Source organism: Heterodontus francisci, chromosome 17, assembly GCF_036365525.1.
Source record: "Heterodontus francisci isolate sHetFra1 chromosome 17, sHetFra1.hap1, whole genome shotgun sequence".
NCBI classification, from domain to species: Eukaryota; Metazoa; Chordata; class Chondrichthyes; order Heterodontiformes; family Heterodontidae; genus Heterodontus; species Heterodontus francisci.
Window position 1 is genome coordinate 83,802,151 of NC_090387.1, and position 18,860 is coordinate 83,821,010.

The window sequence follows — 18,860 nt, forward strand, 5'->3', positions numbered from 1 at the left end:
TTTCCAAACTGTGGGGAGCCCTGGAGGGGCAAGTGAAGTACTGTACTGGCCTGAGCAAAATCTATTTAACAAAATAAAATATTGAGCCAGATGTAGTACGGCAGAACTTGCTAGAATGGGTACCTGAACAGTGAACAATCCACGGGTACAGATATCCTGAATGAAAATAACATAGCAACTGTCACAGTGCATTAGGAGATGCATCTTGACAGCATTCTGCCAATCAATGGTTTGCAACTAATTAGCATTCCTGAGAAAGGTTAAACGGAGGGCATGCATTGGCCTAACGGCAATGGCAACTTTTTCTTTAAAGTGAGAAACCAACATGAAGAACCACCTAGCAGAGCACCCAGATCTATCCATTCTCACACATTTGGAGTGTCTCACTCGTTTTGGATAATGGAGGCCACTTAGTTTTGTGCATCATGCTGTTTATAAATTCAGCTCAACGTCACATTTAAATGCCTTTGCTTTCTTTTTCACTGTTCAAAAAGTTTCACTGCTAACATTTACCAAATGTCACAGTCCTGAGGGTACCATCAAGGCTGAAAGGAAAAAACAAGGTAGTTTAAAGAGCGCCAATAAGAACGAGAGAGAGGGGAGGAGGAAAAAAAAAGTAAAAAAAAGTCTGTCAACCACTTCCAAGCCACCAACTGAGATGGAGGCTTTGCCTGCGAGTGTGGTGAATGGCAGTACTACCCCAGCTGGACCAAGAGGATCTACTGTTCTGTTCAATAAGTGTCAGTTTGGTCCAGTCAGTAGCCTTCACATCAGAAGGCTCTAGGGTCAAATCCCAATCTCAAATTGAGCGCTAATCTGAGACTTGAGTACATATCGAGGCTGACACTCCAGTACGGCACTGAGGGAATGCTGCACTGCCGGGGCTGCTGTCTTCCAGGTGAAATGTTAAACTGAGGCCCCTTCTGCCCTTTCAGGTGGGCATAACGATCCCACAGGACTATTCAAAGAAGAGCAGAGGACTTCTCCCTAGTGACCTGCTAAAATTTATCTCTAAACCAACACAAAAAAAAAGTTATTTAATTGTTGATTCTGGGAACTTGCTGAGCATAACATTGGCTACCTCATTTACTACATTACATCAGTAAATGCACTTAAAAAAATATTTAATTAGCTATAAAACCCTTTGGGGCATCCAGAGATTGTGAAAGGAGAGATTTGGATGCACGTTATTTCCTTCTCTTAATCTAGGTACACATGTTACACAGTGTTGCATTAACAGAAGAAGCCCTTGAGATATTAAACACAGATCCTGTCTACCTGCTGCAGTGGTTGGAGAAAGATCCCAGGGCACGGTTCAAAGAAGAAGTCGTTTCTCCACTGCCCTGACCAGCATTCACCGCTCCACGAAAATCGCCCAAAAAACCCAACAGATGAACCAGTTGTTCATCTCATGTAATAAAAACAGAAAAAAGCAAAAATAGGGCAGTAATAGTAAGGGATTTTAACTACTCCAATATTAACTGGGATCGTTTTAGTGTAAAAGGAACTGAGGGAGCAGAATTCTTGAGGTGCAGTGAGAAGAACTTTTTTGGCCAGTATGTAGCAAGTCTAACAAGAGAGAGTGCAGTTTTGGACTTAGTTTTAGGAAATGAAGCTGGTCAGGTGGAAGGAGCGGCAGTGGGATAGCATTTTGGTGGTAGTGATCATAATTCAGTTAGTTTGAACATAATTATGGAAAAGGACAAAGATAGAACAGCAGTTCTTGGCAAGACCAATTTTACTAAACTGGGGAGTGATTTAGCGAAAATGAACTGGAAACAGCTACTTGAAGGTAAATCAGTGTCAGAGCAATGCAAGGCATTCAAAGGGGAGATTCAAGGAGTTCAGAGTCCAACATATTCCCACAAAGAAAAAGGGAGGGACGGCCAAATCTGGAGCCCCGTGGATGTCAAGGAGCTTACAGAGTAAGATAAGGCAGAAAAGGAAAGCTTATGTCCGACACCGAGAACTCAATACTACAGAAAGCTGAGAGGAATACAGAAAGTAGAAGGGTGATATCAAAAAGAAAATTAGGAAAGCAAAGAGAGGGAATGAAAGAATACTGGCAAGCAATAACAAGGTGAACCCAAAGATGTTTTATCAATACATTAAGAGTAAGAGAATAACCAAGGAAAGAGTAGGGCCCATAAAAGACCAAAAAGGTAACCTATATGTAGGAGCGGAAGATGTGGTATGGTTCTTAATGAATACTTTGAGTCTGTCTTCACAAAAGAGGGCGATGATGCAGATATTGTAGTTAAGGAGGAGGAGTGTGAAGTATTGGATGCGATAAACATAGGGAGAGAAGAAATATTAATGGGATTCCTTGAAAGTGGATAAATCATCAAGACCAGATAAAACATACCCCAGGCTGTTAAAAGAAGCCAGGGAGGAAACAGCAGATGCTCTGACCATCATTTTCCAGTCTTCATTGGATACAGGTGTGGTGTCGGAGGATTGGAGGTCTGCTAATGTTGTATCTTTGTTTAAAACGGGAGCAAGGGATAGACTAAATAATCAAGTCTAACCTCTGCAGTGGGCGTATTATTGGAATCAATTCTGAGACACAAAATAAACTATCACTTAGAAGGGCACGGATTAATCAAGGATAGTCAGCATAAACTAGTTAAGGGAAGATCACGTCTGACTAATTTGTGTCATGCGAGAATGAGGCACATTAATTTTGTCATGAACATTGTTTTTTTTAAAACTGTTACTGGAGTGAAGAAAGGACTTGTTAAACAGATCAGTCATGTCTGGAAAAGATATTTACATATTAACAGATGGTGCTTGGAAGGACAAAGGACCATTCCTGACACATTCAACCCACTATGGAGCTTGCTCACCAGGAATTGTGTGTAAGAGGAGCATTCCAGAGACTGCTAAGGTAATATAATCCAAGACGTGGTCAGACCAGTTACACATGACTAACCGGCTTAGCAACCTGGGTTTTTCTGAAATGTACCAACAGTTTGAACTCCGAGTGTCTGTTTGCTCCTGGACTGAGAAGATCTCTCCTGTCTGCTCCCATCTCTATCACAAGCCTCTGAATCCACTTGAAACACATGAACCCCAAGAGAGAAAAGTCTCCTACAGCAAACAAGGTTTAAGAAGAATACTGGGCCCCAACGAAAAGCAAGAACTACCTACAATCAAAGACTGTACAGTGGGCTCGAAGAACCATAACAAAAACTCTTTCAGATATTGCCTCAAACTTTTCCACTCCATTTTTCTTCTGCTCTTTTCTGTCTCTATTTGCATGTGTGTATCATGGGTGCATGCTAGCGTGGGCACGTCGTGTATCCGTAGGCATCAACTGAATTAGAGTTTAAGTTCGCGTTTAATAAGTTTCAACTTTTCTTCTTTACACCTAAGAAAACCTGTTTGTGCTGGTTTCTTTGCCTTATAATTGAAAAGCAGTGAACAAAGATTCACCAAGGGGAAGCTAAAAACACTGCGTGTTTAAAATTAAACCCTGTTACGGTAAGACCAGGTGAAGGCTGAAAGGGAACCCTAGACCTCTTTCTCACTTAGTCGTAACACTTAATTGAATTTTTTTGAAGTAGTAACAAGGAGGATTGATGAGGATAGCGCAGTTGATTTTAGCAAAGCTTTTGACAAGGTCCCACAGGGCAGACTGGTTAAAAACATAAAAGCCCATGGGATCCAAGGAAATGTGGCAAGCTGGATACAAAATTGGTTCAATGGCAAGAAACAAAGCGTAATTGTTGATGGGTGCATTTGCAACTGGAAGGCTATTTCCAGTGGTGTTCCGCAGGGTTCAGTACTAGGTCCTCTGCTTTTTCTGGTATATATTAACGAGTTGGACGTAAATGTAATGGGAGAATACCAAGAAGCTTAGAGGAAGTGAGGGACCTTGGGAGTGAATTTTCACAGATCCCTGAAGGTAGCAGGACAGGTCGAAAAGGTTAAGAAGGCATATGGAATCCTGTCCTTTATTAGCAAGGTATAGAATACAAAAGTAGGGAGGTTATGCTGGAACTGCATAAATTTATTAGTTAGGCCACAACTTGAGTACTGTGTGCAGTTCTGGTAACCTCATTACAGAAAGGATGTAATTGCACTGGAGAGGCGACAGAGGAGATTTGTGAGAATGTTGCCAGGACTGAAAAAATGCAGCTATGAGGAAAGATTAGAAAGGCTGGTTGTTGTCAATGGAACAGAGAAGGCTTAGGGGAGATTTGATTGAAATGTACAAAACTGTGAGGGGCCTGGATAGAGTGGAAGGAAAGAGCCTATTTACCTTGAGAGAGAAGTCAGTGACTAAGGGACATATATTTAAAGTGATTGGTAGACAGATGAAAGGGTAGATGAGGAAAGGTTTTTCACCCAGAGGATGGTGAGGGTCTGGAATTCACTGCCTCTAAGGGTAGTAAAGGCAGAAACCCTCAATTTATTTAAAAGGTATCTGGATATTCACCTCAAGTGCCGTAACCTGTAGGGCTATGGACCAAATGTTGGAAAGTGGGATTAGACTGGGTGGCTCATTTATCTGCTGGTGCAGACACGATGGGCTAAGTGGCCATTTTCTGCACGATAAACTTTCTATGATTCCATGACTTTTTTCTATGAAATGCTAGAAATACTCAGCAGGTCAGGCAACATCTGTGGAGAAAGAAACAGAGTTAACGTTTCAGGTCAATGACCTGTCATCAGAACTGGTGACTATATTAAGATCAATAATGTGAGGAAATTGGGCGAACCTATCTGCAACAACTCAGGTATTGTAGCAGCATGAGACTATACCAATCTCAAACCAATCAACTTTACAAATCCTCACCAACATCTGGGCAATATATAAATACATCAGCTACCACACAACCAGGATTGACCAACAAAAGGAGGGGTGCACAGTGAAATACAGTCAGCTGGGATTGGCCTTAACTAACACTGACTCCAGAGCCCTCGAATGTTATACTAGGGAGCAGCATCAGTCATGCCTTATAATGTGGAACCAATTTAGTGAAGCTACTACACAGGGCTTTCTGCATTCTAAACACTAAAAGCAACAGGTTATAGACAGAACCAACAGATCAGAGTTCTGTGGCCCTATCACATCCAGTTGACAATGGTAGTGGAACATCAGGCAAATATAAAGGAGGCAGCTACATGAACATTCCCATCCTCAACTATGGTGGCTACCAGCGCATGCAAAGACATATTTGAAGTGAATGCATGTGGCTTTAGACAACAGTGCCAAATGGATAGTTCTCTTTGGCCTTCTCCGCATGTCCAGCAATTGTGCAATAGGGGAAACGGGGGGGGGCGGGGGGCGAGGAAGAGGGACCAAGTAAGTGCAGCTGAACGAAGCTACAAAACTACTTTGACATATTGAAGTGAAATCCAATACAGATTGCTGCTGGAGGAGAGATTCATACCAAAATTCTGGTATATCGGGACTATCTTGTAGGTGTTAGCCTTGGCTCCATAGTAGCCTTCCCACTTGAGTTACAAGTTGTGGATTCAAACCCACTCAGAGATTTGAATGCATAATCTTGGTTGAAACTTCAGTGCAGGGCTCACTGCACTGTTGGTGACACTATCTGTCGAATGAAAAGTTAAACTAAGGCCCTGGCTGCTCCCCCAGGTGAATCTATAAGATTCCACGACACTATTCAATTTCAACAGCATTGGAGCTCTCCCATTATCCTGGCTGATATTAATCCCACAAGCAACACCACCACAATTACAACTAGTATTTATAAAGCAGCTTTAAACATAGAAAATAGGAGGAGGAGTAGGCCCTTCGGCCCTTCGAGCCTGCTCCACCATTCATTATGATCATGGCTGATCATACAACTCAGTAACCTGTTCCCGCTTTCCCCCCAACCCAAGAGCTATATCTAACTCCTTCTTGAAAACATACAATGTTTTGGCCTCAACTGCTTTCTGTGGTAGCGCATTCCACAGGATCACCACTCTCTGGGTGAAGAAATTTCTCCTCATCTCAGTCCTGAAAGTATCCTTAAACTATGACCCCTGGTTCTGGACTCCCCCACCATCAGGAACATCCTTCCTGCATCTACCCTGTCAAATCCTGTTAGAATTTTGTAGGTGTCGATGAGATCTCCCCTCACTCTTCTGAACTACAGCGAATATAATCCTAACCAACTCAATCTCTCCTCATACGTCAGTCCCGCCATCCCAGGAATCAGTCTGGTAAACCTTTGCTGCACTCCCTCTATAGCAAGAACATCCTATCTCAGATAAGGAGACCAAAACTGCACACAATATTCCAGGTGCGTCCTCACCAAGGCCCTGTATAATTGCAGCAAGACATCCCTGCTCCTTTACTCAAATCGTCTCACTAAGAAGGCCAACATACCAATTGCCTTTTTTTTTTAAAACCGCCTGTTGCACCTGCATGCTTACCTTCAGCGACTGGTGTACGAGAACACCCAGGTCTTGCTGCATATTCCCCACTCTCAGTTTATAGCCGTTCAGATAATAATCTGCCTTCCTGTTTTTGCTACCAAAGTGGATAACCTCACATTTATCCACATTATACTGCATCTGACATGCATTGCCCACTCACTTAACTTGTCCAAATCACCCTGAAGCCTCTCCGCATCCTCCTCACAACTCACCCTCCCACCCAGTTTTGTGTCATCTGCAAAGTTGGAGATATTACATTTAAATCCCTCATCTAAATCATTAATATATATTGTGAATAGCTGGGGTCCTAGCAAAGATCCCTGTGGTACCCCACTAGTCACTGCCTGCCATTCTGAAAAAGACCCATTTATTCCTTCTGTTTCATGTCTGCCAACCAATTTTCTATCCATCGCAATACACGACTCCCAATCCCATGCATTTTAATTTTACATGCTAATCTCTTATTGGGACTTTGTCGAAAGCCTTCTGAAAATCCAAATAAACCACATCCACTGGCTCCCCCTCATCAACTCTACTAGTTACATCCTCGAAGAATTCTAGTAGATTTGTCAAACATGATTTCCCTTTCGTAAATCCATGCTAACTCTGTCCGATTCTACCACTGTTCTCCAAGTGCTGTGCTATAAAATCTTTGATAATGGACTCTAGAATATTCCCCACTACTGACGTCAGGCTGACTGGTCTATAATTCCGTGTTTTCTCTCTACCTCCCTTTTTAAATAATGGGGTTACATTAGCTACCCTTCAATCCGTAGGGACTGTTCCAGAGTCTATAGAATCTTGGAAGGTGACCAATACATCCACTATTTCTAGGGCCACTTCCTTATGTACTCTGGGATGCAGATTACCAGGCCCTCAGGATTTATCGGCCTTCAATCCCATCAATTTCCCCAACACCATTTTTCTACTCATACGGATTTCTTTCAGTTCCTCCCTCTCACTAAACCCTGTGTTCCCCAACATTTCTGGTATGATATTTGTGTCCTCCTTTGTAAAGACAGAACCAAAGTATGCATTTAGTTGGTCAGCCATTTCTTTGTTCCCCATAATAAATTCCCCTGTTTCTGTCTGTAAGGGACCTACATTTGTCTTCACTAATCTTCTTCTCTTCACATACCTATAGAAACTTTTACAATCAGTTTTTATGTTCCCCGCAAGGTTACTCTCGTACTCTATTTTCCCCTTCTTAATCAATCCCTTGGTCCTCTTTTGCTGAATTCTAAACTGCTCCCAATCCTCAGGTCTGTTGCTTTTTCTGGCAAATTTGTATCTAATGGTATCTCTGATTTCCCTTGTAAGCCATGGTTTGGTACCTTCCCCATTTTACTTTTGCGCCAGACAGGAACAAACAATTGTTGCAGTTCATCCATTCACTCTTTGAACGTTTGCCATTGCCTATCCACCTTCATCCCTTTAAGTAACGTTTCCTAATCCATCATAGCCAACTCGTGCCTCATACCTTCGTAGTTTCCTTTATTAAAATTCAGGAGCCTAGTCACTCTCCAACTTGATGAAGAATTCAATCATATTATGGTCGCTCATCCCCAAGGGGTCTCGAACAACTAGACTGTCAATTATTCCTCTCTCATTACACAATATCCAGTCTAGGATGGCCCGTTCTCTAGTTGGTTCCACAATGTATTGTTCCAGAAAACCAACCAGTATACACTCCAAGAATTCCTCCTCTACGGTATTGTGACTAAACTGATTTGCCCAATCTATATGCAGATTAAAATCACCCGTAATTACAGATCTCATGCACCTCTCAATTTCCTGTTTAATGCCATTCCCAACATCACCACTACAGTTTGAGTGTCTATATACAACCCCTACTAACGTTTTTTGCCCCTTAATGTTTTGCAGCTCTACTCATACAGATTCCACATCGTCAAAGCCAATATCCTTCCTCACTATTGCGTTAATTTCCTCTTTAAACAGCAATGCAACTCCACTGCCTTTAACTTTTTGTCAGTCCTTCCTAAATACTGAATACCCCTGGATGTTCATTTCCCATCCCTGGTCACCCTGCAGCCATGTCTCCGTAATCATGACTACATCATACCCGTTTACATCGATTTGCGCGATTAATTCATCCACTTTATTGCAAATGTTCCACGCATTAAGGCACAAAGCCTTAAGTCTCGTCTTTTTAACACTACCCGTCCCCTTCCCACTATTTTTCACTGTGGCCCTGTTAGATTCTGGCCCTTGATTTCTCTGCCTATCACTTTTCTTATTCCCCTTACTGTCTTTTGTTCTTGTCTTTGATTCTCCCTCCTCTGACTCCTTGCAAAGGTTCCCATCCCTCTGCCATTTTAGTTTAAACCCTCCCCAACCACTCTAGCAGATACTCCCCCTAGGATATCAGGGTCCTGCCCAGGTGTAACCCGTCCACTTTGTACTGGTCCCACCTCCCTCAGAACCGGTCCCAAAGTCCCAGGAATCTAAAACCTTCCCCCTCACACCATCTCTTCAGCCATGTATTCATCAGATATATCCTGCTATTTCTACTCTGACTAGCATGGGGCACTGGTAGCAATCCTAAGATCACTACCTTTGAGGTCGTACTTTTCAACTTACTTCCTAGCTCCCTATCTTCTGCTTTTAGGACCTCATCTCTTTTTTTTTACCTGCGTCGTTTGTACCAATGTGTACCACAACCACTGGCTGTTCACCCTCCCCCTTCAGAATGTCCCGTAACCGCTCCGAGACATCCTTGACCCTAGCACCAGGGAGGCAACATACCATCCTGGAGTCTCGTTTGCGGACACAAAAACACCCATCTATTCCCCTTATAATTGAATCCCCTATAACTATTGCATTCCCACACTTTTTACTCCTCCCCTGAGCAGCAGAGCCAACCGTGGTGCAACGAATTGGGCTGTTGCTGCTTTCCCCTGAGAGGCCATTCCCCTCAACAGTATCCAAAGCAGTATATCTGTTTTGAAGGGGAATAGTCACAGGAGATTCCTGCACTGCCTGCCTAGTCCTCTTGCTCTGCCTGGTGGTCACCCATTCCCTTCCTGCCTGTGGAGTCTGAGCCTGCGGTGTGACCACCTCTCAATACGTGCTATCCACGATACTCTCCACCTCGCGGATGCTCCACAGTGTCCCCAGCTGCCGCCCCAGCTCTGAAACCCGGGCTTCCAGGTGCTGCAGCTGGAGACACTTCCTGCACACAAGGTACAGTGGCGCAGTGGTTAGCACCACAGCCTCACAGCTCCAGCGACCCGGGTTCAATTCTGGGTACTGCCTGTGTGGAGTTTGCAAGTTCTCCCTGTGTCTGCGTGGGTTTCCTCCGGGTGCTCCAGTTTCCTCCCACAAGCCAAAGACTTGCTGGTTGATAGGTTAATTGGCCATTATAAATTGCCCCTAGTATAGGTAGGTGATAGGGAAATATAGGGACAGGTGGGGATGTGGTAGGAATATGGAATTAGTGTAGGATTAGTATCAATGGGTGGTTGATGGTCGGCACAGACTCGGTGGGCCGAAGGGCCTGCTTCAGTGCTGTATCTCTGTAACTGTAAGGTAGTAAAAGGTCACAAGGCGTTTCACAGGTGCATTAACAGACAAAATTTGATAGCAAGTCACATATGGAGACAGTTGGGCAGATGACCAAAAGTTTGGTCAAAGAGGTAGAATTTATGGAGCATCTTCCAGGAGGAAAGAGAGTTAGAGAGGCAGAGAAGTTTAAGAAGCAAATTTCAGAGCTTAGGGCCTTGGCAGCCGAAGGCAGGGCCACAAACAGGGACGCGCAAATGGCCAGAATTGGAGGAACACAGATATTAGGGATATAGGGCTGGAGAAGATTAGAGATGGGGAGGGGCAAGGCCATGGAGGGATTTGAAAACAAGGATGAAAATTATAAAATTGAGGTGTTGCTTAACTGGGAGCTGATTAAGGTCAGTGAGTACAGGGGTGATTGGTGAATGGACTTGATATAGTTAAGACATGGTCTGCAGAGGTTTGAATGACCTCAAGTTTATTGGGGGTAGAATGTGGAAGGCTGGCCAGGAGTGCATTAGAGGTAACAAGATGAGGCTTTAGCAGCAAATAAGCTGAAGCAGGGGCAGACCTGGTGATGATAGGGAGGTGGAAATAGGCGGCCTTAGTGATGGCGCAGATAGGTGGCCGGAAGCTCACCTCGGGGTTAAATATGACACCAAGGTTGCGGACAGTCTGCCTGAACCTCACGACAGTTGCTAGGGAGAGGGATGGAGTTGGTGGCCGGGCAACGGAGTTTGTGGCGAGGAGCAAAGACAGTGGCTTCAGTCTTCCCAATATTTACGAATAAGTATCATGAGCCAGATATAGTTTAACAGCTTAACGGCATGTGAACATTTATCTAATAGCGATCATGGTCAAGCTCAATGTAGAGTTTGAAAGGGAGAAATGTGAAACAACTACTATGATTCTAAATTTAGAAATGGCAGTCTTCAATGGATGAGACAGTGACTGACCACAGCAAACTGGGCAAATCTGTTAATGGATAAAACAACAGAAGATCAGTGTTCAAAAGTGAATTTAATGTGAAACACCAGTTTATACAACTAAAGGGCAAGAGTTTTACTTGCCAAAAAAGACAGCTATGGACAACTAAAGAGGTAAGAGACAACATAAAATTATAAGAAAAAGCATACAAAAATTAAAAAGCACAGATTCTAGTGAATGGGAAAGATACAAAAAGAAGCGAAGGGTGGCAAAAAAAAGTAAAAGCTACAAAAAGGGAGTATGAAAAGAAACTTGCAAGGGATATCAATATCAACACACAATTTTTACAATTACATTAGGAAAAAGCAGGTGATTAGAATCAATGTGGGCTCCTCGATAACTGATAAGTGAAATGTAAATAAGGAAAAGGCAAACATCCTGAATAATTACCTCACAATAATATTTACAGTAAAGGAAGAGTTCAACATGCCAGACATCCCAAGGAAACTAATACTGAATCAGGGACTCTCACAAATTAATGTAGGCAAATGTGAGGTCATCCACTTAGGACATAAAAAGGATACAATAGGGTAGTTTCTAAATGGTGAAAATAATAAAAACAGTGGCAGTCCAGGTGCACAGATCATTAAAATGTCACCAACATGTACAGAAAATAATCAAAAAGGCTAATGGAATGCTGGCTTTATCTAGAGGAATAGAATACATGGGGATAGAAGTCATGCTTCAGCTATACAAAGCCCTGGTAAGACCACACCTGGAGCACTGTGAGCATTTTTGAGCACCACAGTTTAGGCAAGATATCTTGAACTTGGAGGGAGAGCAGCAAAGACTTAACAGAATGACACTTGGCCTCCAAAGGTTAAATTACGAGGACAGATTACTCAAACAAGGGTTATATTCCCCAGAATTTAGAAGGTTAAGGGATGATTTGATCAAAGTTTAAGATATTAAGAGGAACAGGTAGCGAGAAATTATTTCCGCTGGTTAGGGAATCTAGGTTTTCAGATGACGTCGCCGAGAGGTAGCGTGTAGATGAGATGTAGGAGAAGGCTAAGGATGGATCCTTGAAGGAAACAGAAAGTAACGGTGTGAGAGAGGGAAAGAGAAGACAGTGCAATTGATTGTCTAGCAATGACTAGATAAAAAAGAATGAAAGCAGGCGAGTGCAGTTCCACCCAGCTGAACGACTGTGGAGTGGCGTTGGAGGAGGTCGGTGTGATCAACCGTATCAAAGGCTGCAGAGAGGTCATCAAGGACAAGGAGGTATAGTTTACCATGGTCACAGTCAGAGGATGTCATTTGTGACTTTGATGAGAGCTGTCTCAAATCTGTGGGGGAAGGGAGGGGATATCTGATTGGAGGGATTCAAACATGGAAAGATGGGCATTTTATGAGAGGCAACAGCACGTTCAAGGGACTTTGGAAAGGAAAGGAAGGTTGGAGATGACAAGGACTGATTTTGAGAGGAGAGGGGTAATGATGGCAAATTTGAAGGACAGGGGGACAGTACCCAAGGAGAGAGAACCGTTAACAATATCAGCTAACTTGGGAGCCTGGAAGGGAAGTTGGGTGGTCAACAGTTTAGTGGTAATAGGGCAGAGGGAGCAGGAGGTGGGTCTCATGGACAGGATGAGCATGAAGAGGGCTTAGGGGAGATGGTGAAACTAAAGAAAGATGAATTCAGAGATATACTACAGTTGCCGGGGCATGGCAGGGAGCCTTAGGGGAAGTTTAGCCTGGTGAGTGAGGGAAAGGGAGGAAAGCAACAGAGACAGTGGACCAGAAGATCTCACTCTTAGTGACAAAGAAGTCCATGAGCTCCTCACACTTAAATAAAAACAAAGTGCTGGAAATACTCAGCAGGTCTGGCAGCACCTGTGGAAAAAGAGACAGAGTTAACATTTCAGGTCTGTGTCCTTTCATCAGAACTGGCAAAGGTTAGAAATGCAATAAATTTTAAGCAAGTAAAGCGGGGGTGGGGAAGAGAACAAAAGGGAAGGTGTGCGATAGGACAGAGGGCTGGAGAAATTAACTGATAAGGAGGTCATGGGGCAACTGGAATAGGTGAGCAGTTTTAGCCAATGAGAACAGGATTCAATAGTACTTTCTGTGGTCCAGCCAGACCTGGCAGTGAGTAGCTAAACCAGTTGCTGCCATATCTGTTCAAGTATTCATCCCTTGGAGTTATGGGAGTGGAGATGAGGGCCATATTAGGGGGAAACCTCCAGGGTGAGAGAAAGTAATGGTTTTAATGGACACTATGGTATCAAAGGTGGAGGTGAGAGTTTTGTTGAACTGATTGAGACCTGCAGAAATGTGTGGTGAATGGAGGGCCAAAGGCTAGACAGTTGGGATTTTGAAAGTGCAACTGCAAGTGAATTGGGAGAAAGCTGACAGGCGATGTGTTGCAGATCTTCCAAAAAGATGGAGAAGTGGCCGTGGTGGACGTTAGAGTTCGCTACGAGGGAGCTCCGGGATGCCATGACAAACCATGGCAACCACATCTGTCGTAAGTGCCTGCAGCTTGAGGAGCTTTGGCTCAGAATTAATTAGCTGGAGGACGAGCTGCAGACATTGCCGTGCATCAGTAAGGGAGAAACCTACCTAGACACTTTGCTCCAGAAGGCAGTCACACCCCTTAGGATAGGGTGGTCTGATTTGGTCAGTGGTCAGGGACAGGAAGGTGTGACTGCGAGTCAGACAGGCAAGGTGATCAAGAAGGTGGGAGTGGAGGAGCCTCAGCTCTTGAAATTGAGCAACAAGTTTAAGGTTCTTGCAGCTTGTATGGACAAGAGCGAGGGCTGTAGTGTGGATGAGCAGACTGACCATGGCACCATGGTACAGGAAGCCATTCAAGTTGGGGGAGTTAAAAGCAATGTAGTGGTAGTAGGGGACAGTATAGTCAGGGGGACAGACACAGTTCTCTGCAGCCAAGAGCGAGAACCTAGAAGACTGTGTTGCCTGCCCGGTGCCAGGATTTGGGACATCCGCTCAGGGCTTGAGAGGAACATGTAGTGGGAGGGGGAGGATCCAGTGGTCGTGGTCCATTTAAGTACCAACGACATTGATAGGACTAGGAAAAAGAGGTTCTGTACAGGGAGTATGAGGAACTAGGTACCAAATTAAAAAAGCAGAACCTCAAAGGCAATAATCTTTGGATAATTACCCGAGCCACATGCAAATTGGCACAGAATAATTAAGATTAAAGAAATGAATGCGTGGCTCAAAGAATTGTGTAGAAGAAGTGGGTTTTTTTGGTTCGTGGGGCACTGGCATCAGTACTGGGGAAAGTGGGGTCTATACCATAGGGACAGACTTCACCTGAACCGTGTTGGGACCGGTGTTCTAGCAAGTTGTATAATGAGGGAAGTAGAGAGGGTTTTAAACTAAATAGAGTGGGGGAAGGGATCATGTACGGGAAGATTGAGTAAATTAAAGGGAAATAACAAGGCAATAGATCAAGGTAATGACGATGTTACGGCCGAGTCAGGAGGAATGCACTGTTAATTCAGTCCCGCTTCTCTACAGGTCACAGCACATCAATATATTTTCCCACTTACTGCAACAGCCAATTACTCTATTTGTCCCCAGAATAAAGCACACCAACCAGGTTACTTTAATCAACAAAAATTATCTGTTTATTATAAAACCAAGTCTTAACCAAAAACTGGTTAACAAGAACTCAACCTAGAACTGGGGAGTTCTAGAACCAGAGAATACAGTCCCAGAATAAGGTGCAGGCCATTTAGGACTGAGACAAGGAGGAATTTCTTCACTCAGCAGGTGGTGAATCTTTGGAATTCTCTGCCCCAGAGGGCAGTGGAGGCTCAGTTGCTGAGTATGTTCAATCAAGACTGAGATCAATAGATTTCTACATATTAAAAACATCAAGGGTTACGGAGATATTGCAGGAACATGGTGTTGAAGTAGATGATCAGCCATGATCTCTTTGAATGGCGGAGCAGGCTCAAAGGGCTGAATGGCCTACTCCTGCTCCTATTTCTTATGTTCTTATATCTGTTCATTTATTTCACTGCTGTTTGTCGGATCTTACTGTGCACAATGTGACTGCCACATTTCCTTACATTACCACAATGATGACAGTTGGTTGTGAAGCATTTTGGATGCCCTGAGAAAGTGAAAGGTGCTTTATAAATATTTCGTTATTCGCAGTCCACGCTATACCTGACCTGAGAACGGTCAATTGTGACATTGTAACATTGTGACAGCTGTAAAAGAAATGAAAAAAGGATTCCATTCTCCAGCAACAGCATATCTCACCTTGCATTTCTACATCACAGAATTGCTACAGGACAGAAGGAGGTTGCTCGGCCCATCGTGTTTGCGTTGGCTTTCCGATGGAGCAATTCACCCAGTACCACTCCCCACAGCGCTGCACATTCTTCCTTTTCAGATAATAATCCAACTCCCCCTTGAATGCTTCGATTGAACCTGCCTCCACCACACACTCAGGCAGTGCATTCCAGATCCTAACCACTTGCTGCGTAAAAAAAGTTTTCCCCGTGTCTCCATTAATTCTTTTGCCAATTACCCTAAATCTGTACTCTCTTGTTCCTTCTCCCAGTGCAAACAGTTTTCCTGATCTCCTCTGTCCGGACCCCTCATGATTTTGAATATCTCTATCAAATCTCCTCTCAACTTCTCTTCTCCAAGGAAAGCAGTGCAGTCCCAACTTCTCCAATCTATCTACGTAGCTGAAGTTCCTCATCAATAATTGTCATTTCACAGTAGGCAATATGCACGTCAAGATAAGGATAGGATCTTGATCACCATTTTAATACTCTTCTTGATATACTATAACAGAATGGATACAGTTACCAATTAACAGGCTGAGGTAATATTTGGTGGCCAGATAATCTGTGCACGCCCAGTTTCTTTCCCCCATGGGTCTTGCCCCACATACCTCTTTGGAAGGCATACATGCTATCCTTGTGGTGGCCGGTGAGGGCAATGACAGTCCAGTCCACTCCTTTGGGTTGGCTACCAAATTTCTGCTGCTCTCCTGCCAAAGTCTCAACATGTTGTCTGCCAGCTTTGCTTGCCATCTCTTTAGATCTCTTCACTTTATGTCAAACGATTGTTCTTCAGAAACACCGCATTGCTTCCTAGAAACAAAGTTAGTTAATCATTAGCTTTTGATCTGTGCTATTGCATACTGCAGTGGTTCTCCCACAGACTCCCCGATCTAAATTTTAATACTATACAATATTCATAATATGAAGGTGCTGCATGTAAAGTGTTTGAATAATGTTAAGAAAACAGGTATTTACGTATAGATATCAGTGAGACGGGAGTGCTCGCTTCTCACTGCAGAGTCCATCTCTCCTTGCACGCGCCCCTCCTAGGCAAGATAGCTAGACCAAACTGTGTTGCATATGTGGCTGCCGCACTCCGCTGCCACCTCTCAGCTCACATTTCACATTATTTCACGGATTCCATGAAATATCTCTACGAACCCTCACCCCACCCCCACCCCAAGGGTCCACAGACCCCAGTTTGAGAACCACTAACATAATGGGAGTCAAGACTAAGTGTAATGCTGAAGTGAAATGGCATGAGAGAAAAGTATAACAAAACAAGAGCGTGAACATGTAATTCAGACCACAGTTTAAAGGCATATATTCTAGTCTCAAATTCTTAGCTTCACATTTATAATGGAAACTGCCTATATAAACTAGTCATGCTCTAACTGTAACCTCCCGCCAGTGACAGCACTGCAGCATTAGAAAAAGAGTGCAAGTAAAGTTTTCGTAGGAAATTTTCAAGACAAATGTGGACATAGGAATTTATAATGGAATAGGTCAACAGGAAGTCCTCACAGATACATGGATTTTAATATATTTACTAATCAATCTCCCATGGCATTGCACATAGAAGTCAAGAATAAATGTAACCTTCAGGTGAAGTGCTGAACACTGGGCTGTAGTACTGGCTGTACAGTAGATCTACACCCATAAGGAACTGGGTTGAGCCTAATATATTGGGCTTTGCCTGACACTTGTCCCATAGATAAAGTGTGGTCTTGCCACAAACTGGTCTTTAAGATGCCCAGTTCTGATGAAGGGTCACTGACCTGATATGTTAACTCTGCTTCTCTCTCCACAGATGCTGCCAGACCCGCTGAGTATTGCCAGCATTTCTTGTTTTTACTTTAAAGAAGCTTACTTTACAATGGATTACCAAATTTCAATATGAAATATACTGGTGAGAAATGAGTGGACTATGGAGTGACCTCTCCATGGCGCATGACTGGGCGAATGTATGGAGGTTGAGAGTTGCCCAAGCGTCAAAACCCCCCTCTCAGCCTTTCTGGTGGGGTCCAAAGAAGTGCAGAGCATGACATTTGGCACCGGTATGGCTGCAGGAACTGCCAGAAACATGCCAAAGGTGACACATAACTGCCTACGGGGTTCCGCTCCGGATTTTCTGTTAGGGTTTACTCCCTTAGCCTTCGTCTCTCCTGAGACGCCCACAAGGCAGTGGGGTTGTTAGGGCCCCTACACAGGTGTAGGAGGATGCCGGTGGGAAGGGGCTGTAAGGGGGTAGGGGGGGTTGCAGGGGGAAGAGGGTGCAGGGGGAAGGGGGTGCGAGGGGGAAGGAGGTGCGGTGAGCTGAGAGAGTGGAGCTGGGAAGGGGAAGGTGGGGAAAGGGGAAGGTGGGGAAAGGGGATGCAGGTAATAAGCCATTTCCTCAGTTCCCACCATCGACGCCTGGAAAGCTCATCCGCGTCCTTCGATAGGTGAGCGACATCCTCAGGCGCCGGTACCAGCATTGCTGACAGTGCGCTGCAGATGCTCTCCGAGCCATCTCCCGTGGGCGCTTTGAAATACTAAAAGTTCATTAACCAGTAATCAGTTAAAAGCTAGATTCCCCGATTTACCGTTCCTTTTGTCCTCTCCTCTCTCCCACGCCCCCCATCTTGCCAAAGTACGATACAATGGGCACCAGCACAACTGAAGCACCTTGCCCAAATAGTCATTCTTTAGAACGAAGCATTGATAGTGAATGTCAGTGGCTCAGTTTGTAGCACTCTCGTCTGAGTCAGAAAGTTGTGGGTTCAAGTCCCACTCCAGAACTTGAGCACAAAAATCTCAGCTCACATTTCAACGCAGTACTGAGGGAGTGCTGCAGTGTCAGAGGTGTCGTCTTTCAGATCAGATGTTAAAGCAAGGTCCGGTCAGGCGGACATAGAAGATTCCATGACACTGTTTTGAAAAAAAGCAGGAGTTCTCCCCAGTGTCCTGGTCAATATTTATCCCTCAATCAACACTAACGGAGATTATCTGGTCATTATCACTTTGTTGCTTATGGAAGTCTGGTTGCTATGTTTCTTACATTACAAGTAACAACACTTCAAAAGTATTTTCTTGTCTATAAAGTGATTTGAGACTTCCTGAGGTTGTGAAAGATGCTATATAAATGCAAGTCTTTCTTTACTTGAGCACCTGGGGATGTCATTGCTGAGCCTAATGGTGTGCTCATCCAATTTGCATATAGTTGCAAACCTGAGGGGCGAGTGGGTAGCTGGAACTCTGGTTGACTTTTCCTCTTTATAGACCAAGGGTGCCGATATCAACTGTAGTACCCCAACTGAGATAAGGCAACTAAGCATTGGAGACAGAACCTTGCATCACCTTAGTCCATATCGTTCAATGCTGAACTGAGCTGTGCGTCTGCTCAGAGACCCATTCAGAGGACAGCAAGTGGGGAATTTCTGATGTACCCTACGTGATTGATAGGAATGGAGTCACCAGGACACACCTGAGAAAACTGACCTTTGCTTCCAAATAACTACGTGCCACAGCTGTGACAATTTGGTTTTAGAAAGAAAGTAGACAATTAAACTCAAATATTTCCAATTGTATTACAAGCAAACATCAACCCCATCACCACTGCTGAGTTGACGGATGGGAATATTACAAACAAAAGCAGTTATCCCCTAACTGGTGTCACCCCTTATTAGGTTCCAA

At 44.0% G+C, this 18,860-nt stretch overlaps 1 protein-coding gene across 3 annotated transcripts in view; it reads right to left on the reverse strand.

Moving 5' to 3' along the window:
- The window catches only part of LOC137379101 (L-fucose kinase), a 322,051-nt gene that overhangs the window by 297,908 nt on the left and 5,283 nt on the right, over positions 1–18,860 (reverse strand). For all 3 annotated transcript variants that reach the window (XM_068049779.1, XM_068049780.1, XM_068049781.1), the window contains exon 2: positions 15,794–15,995. In XM_068049779.1, coding sequence (XP_067905880.1) covers positions 15,794–15,935 — 142 coding nt within the window. In that variant the 5' untranslated portion in view covers positions 15,936–15,995. The remainder of the gene's footprint in view (positions 1–15,793; positions 15,996–18,860) is intronic.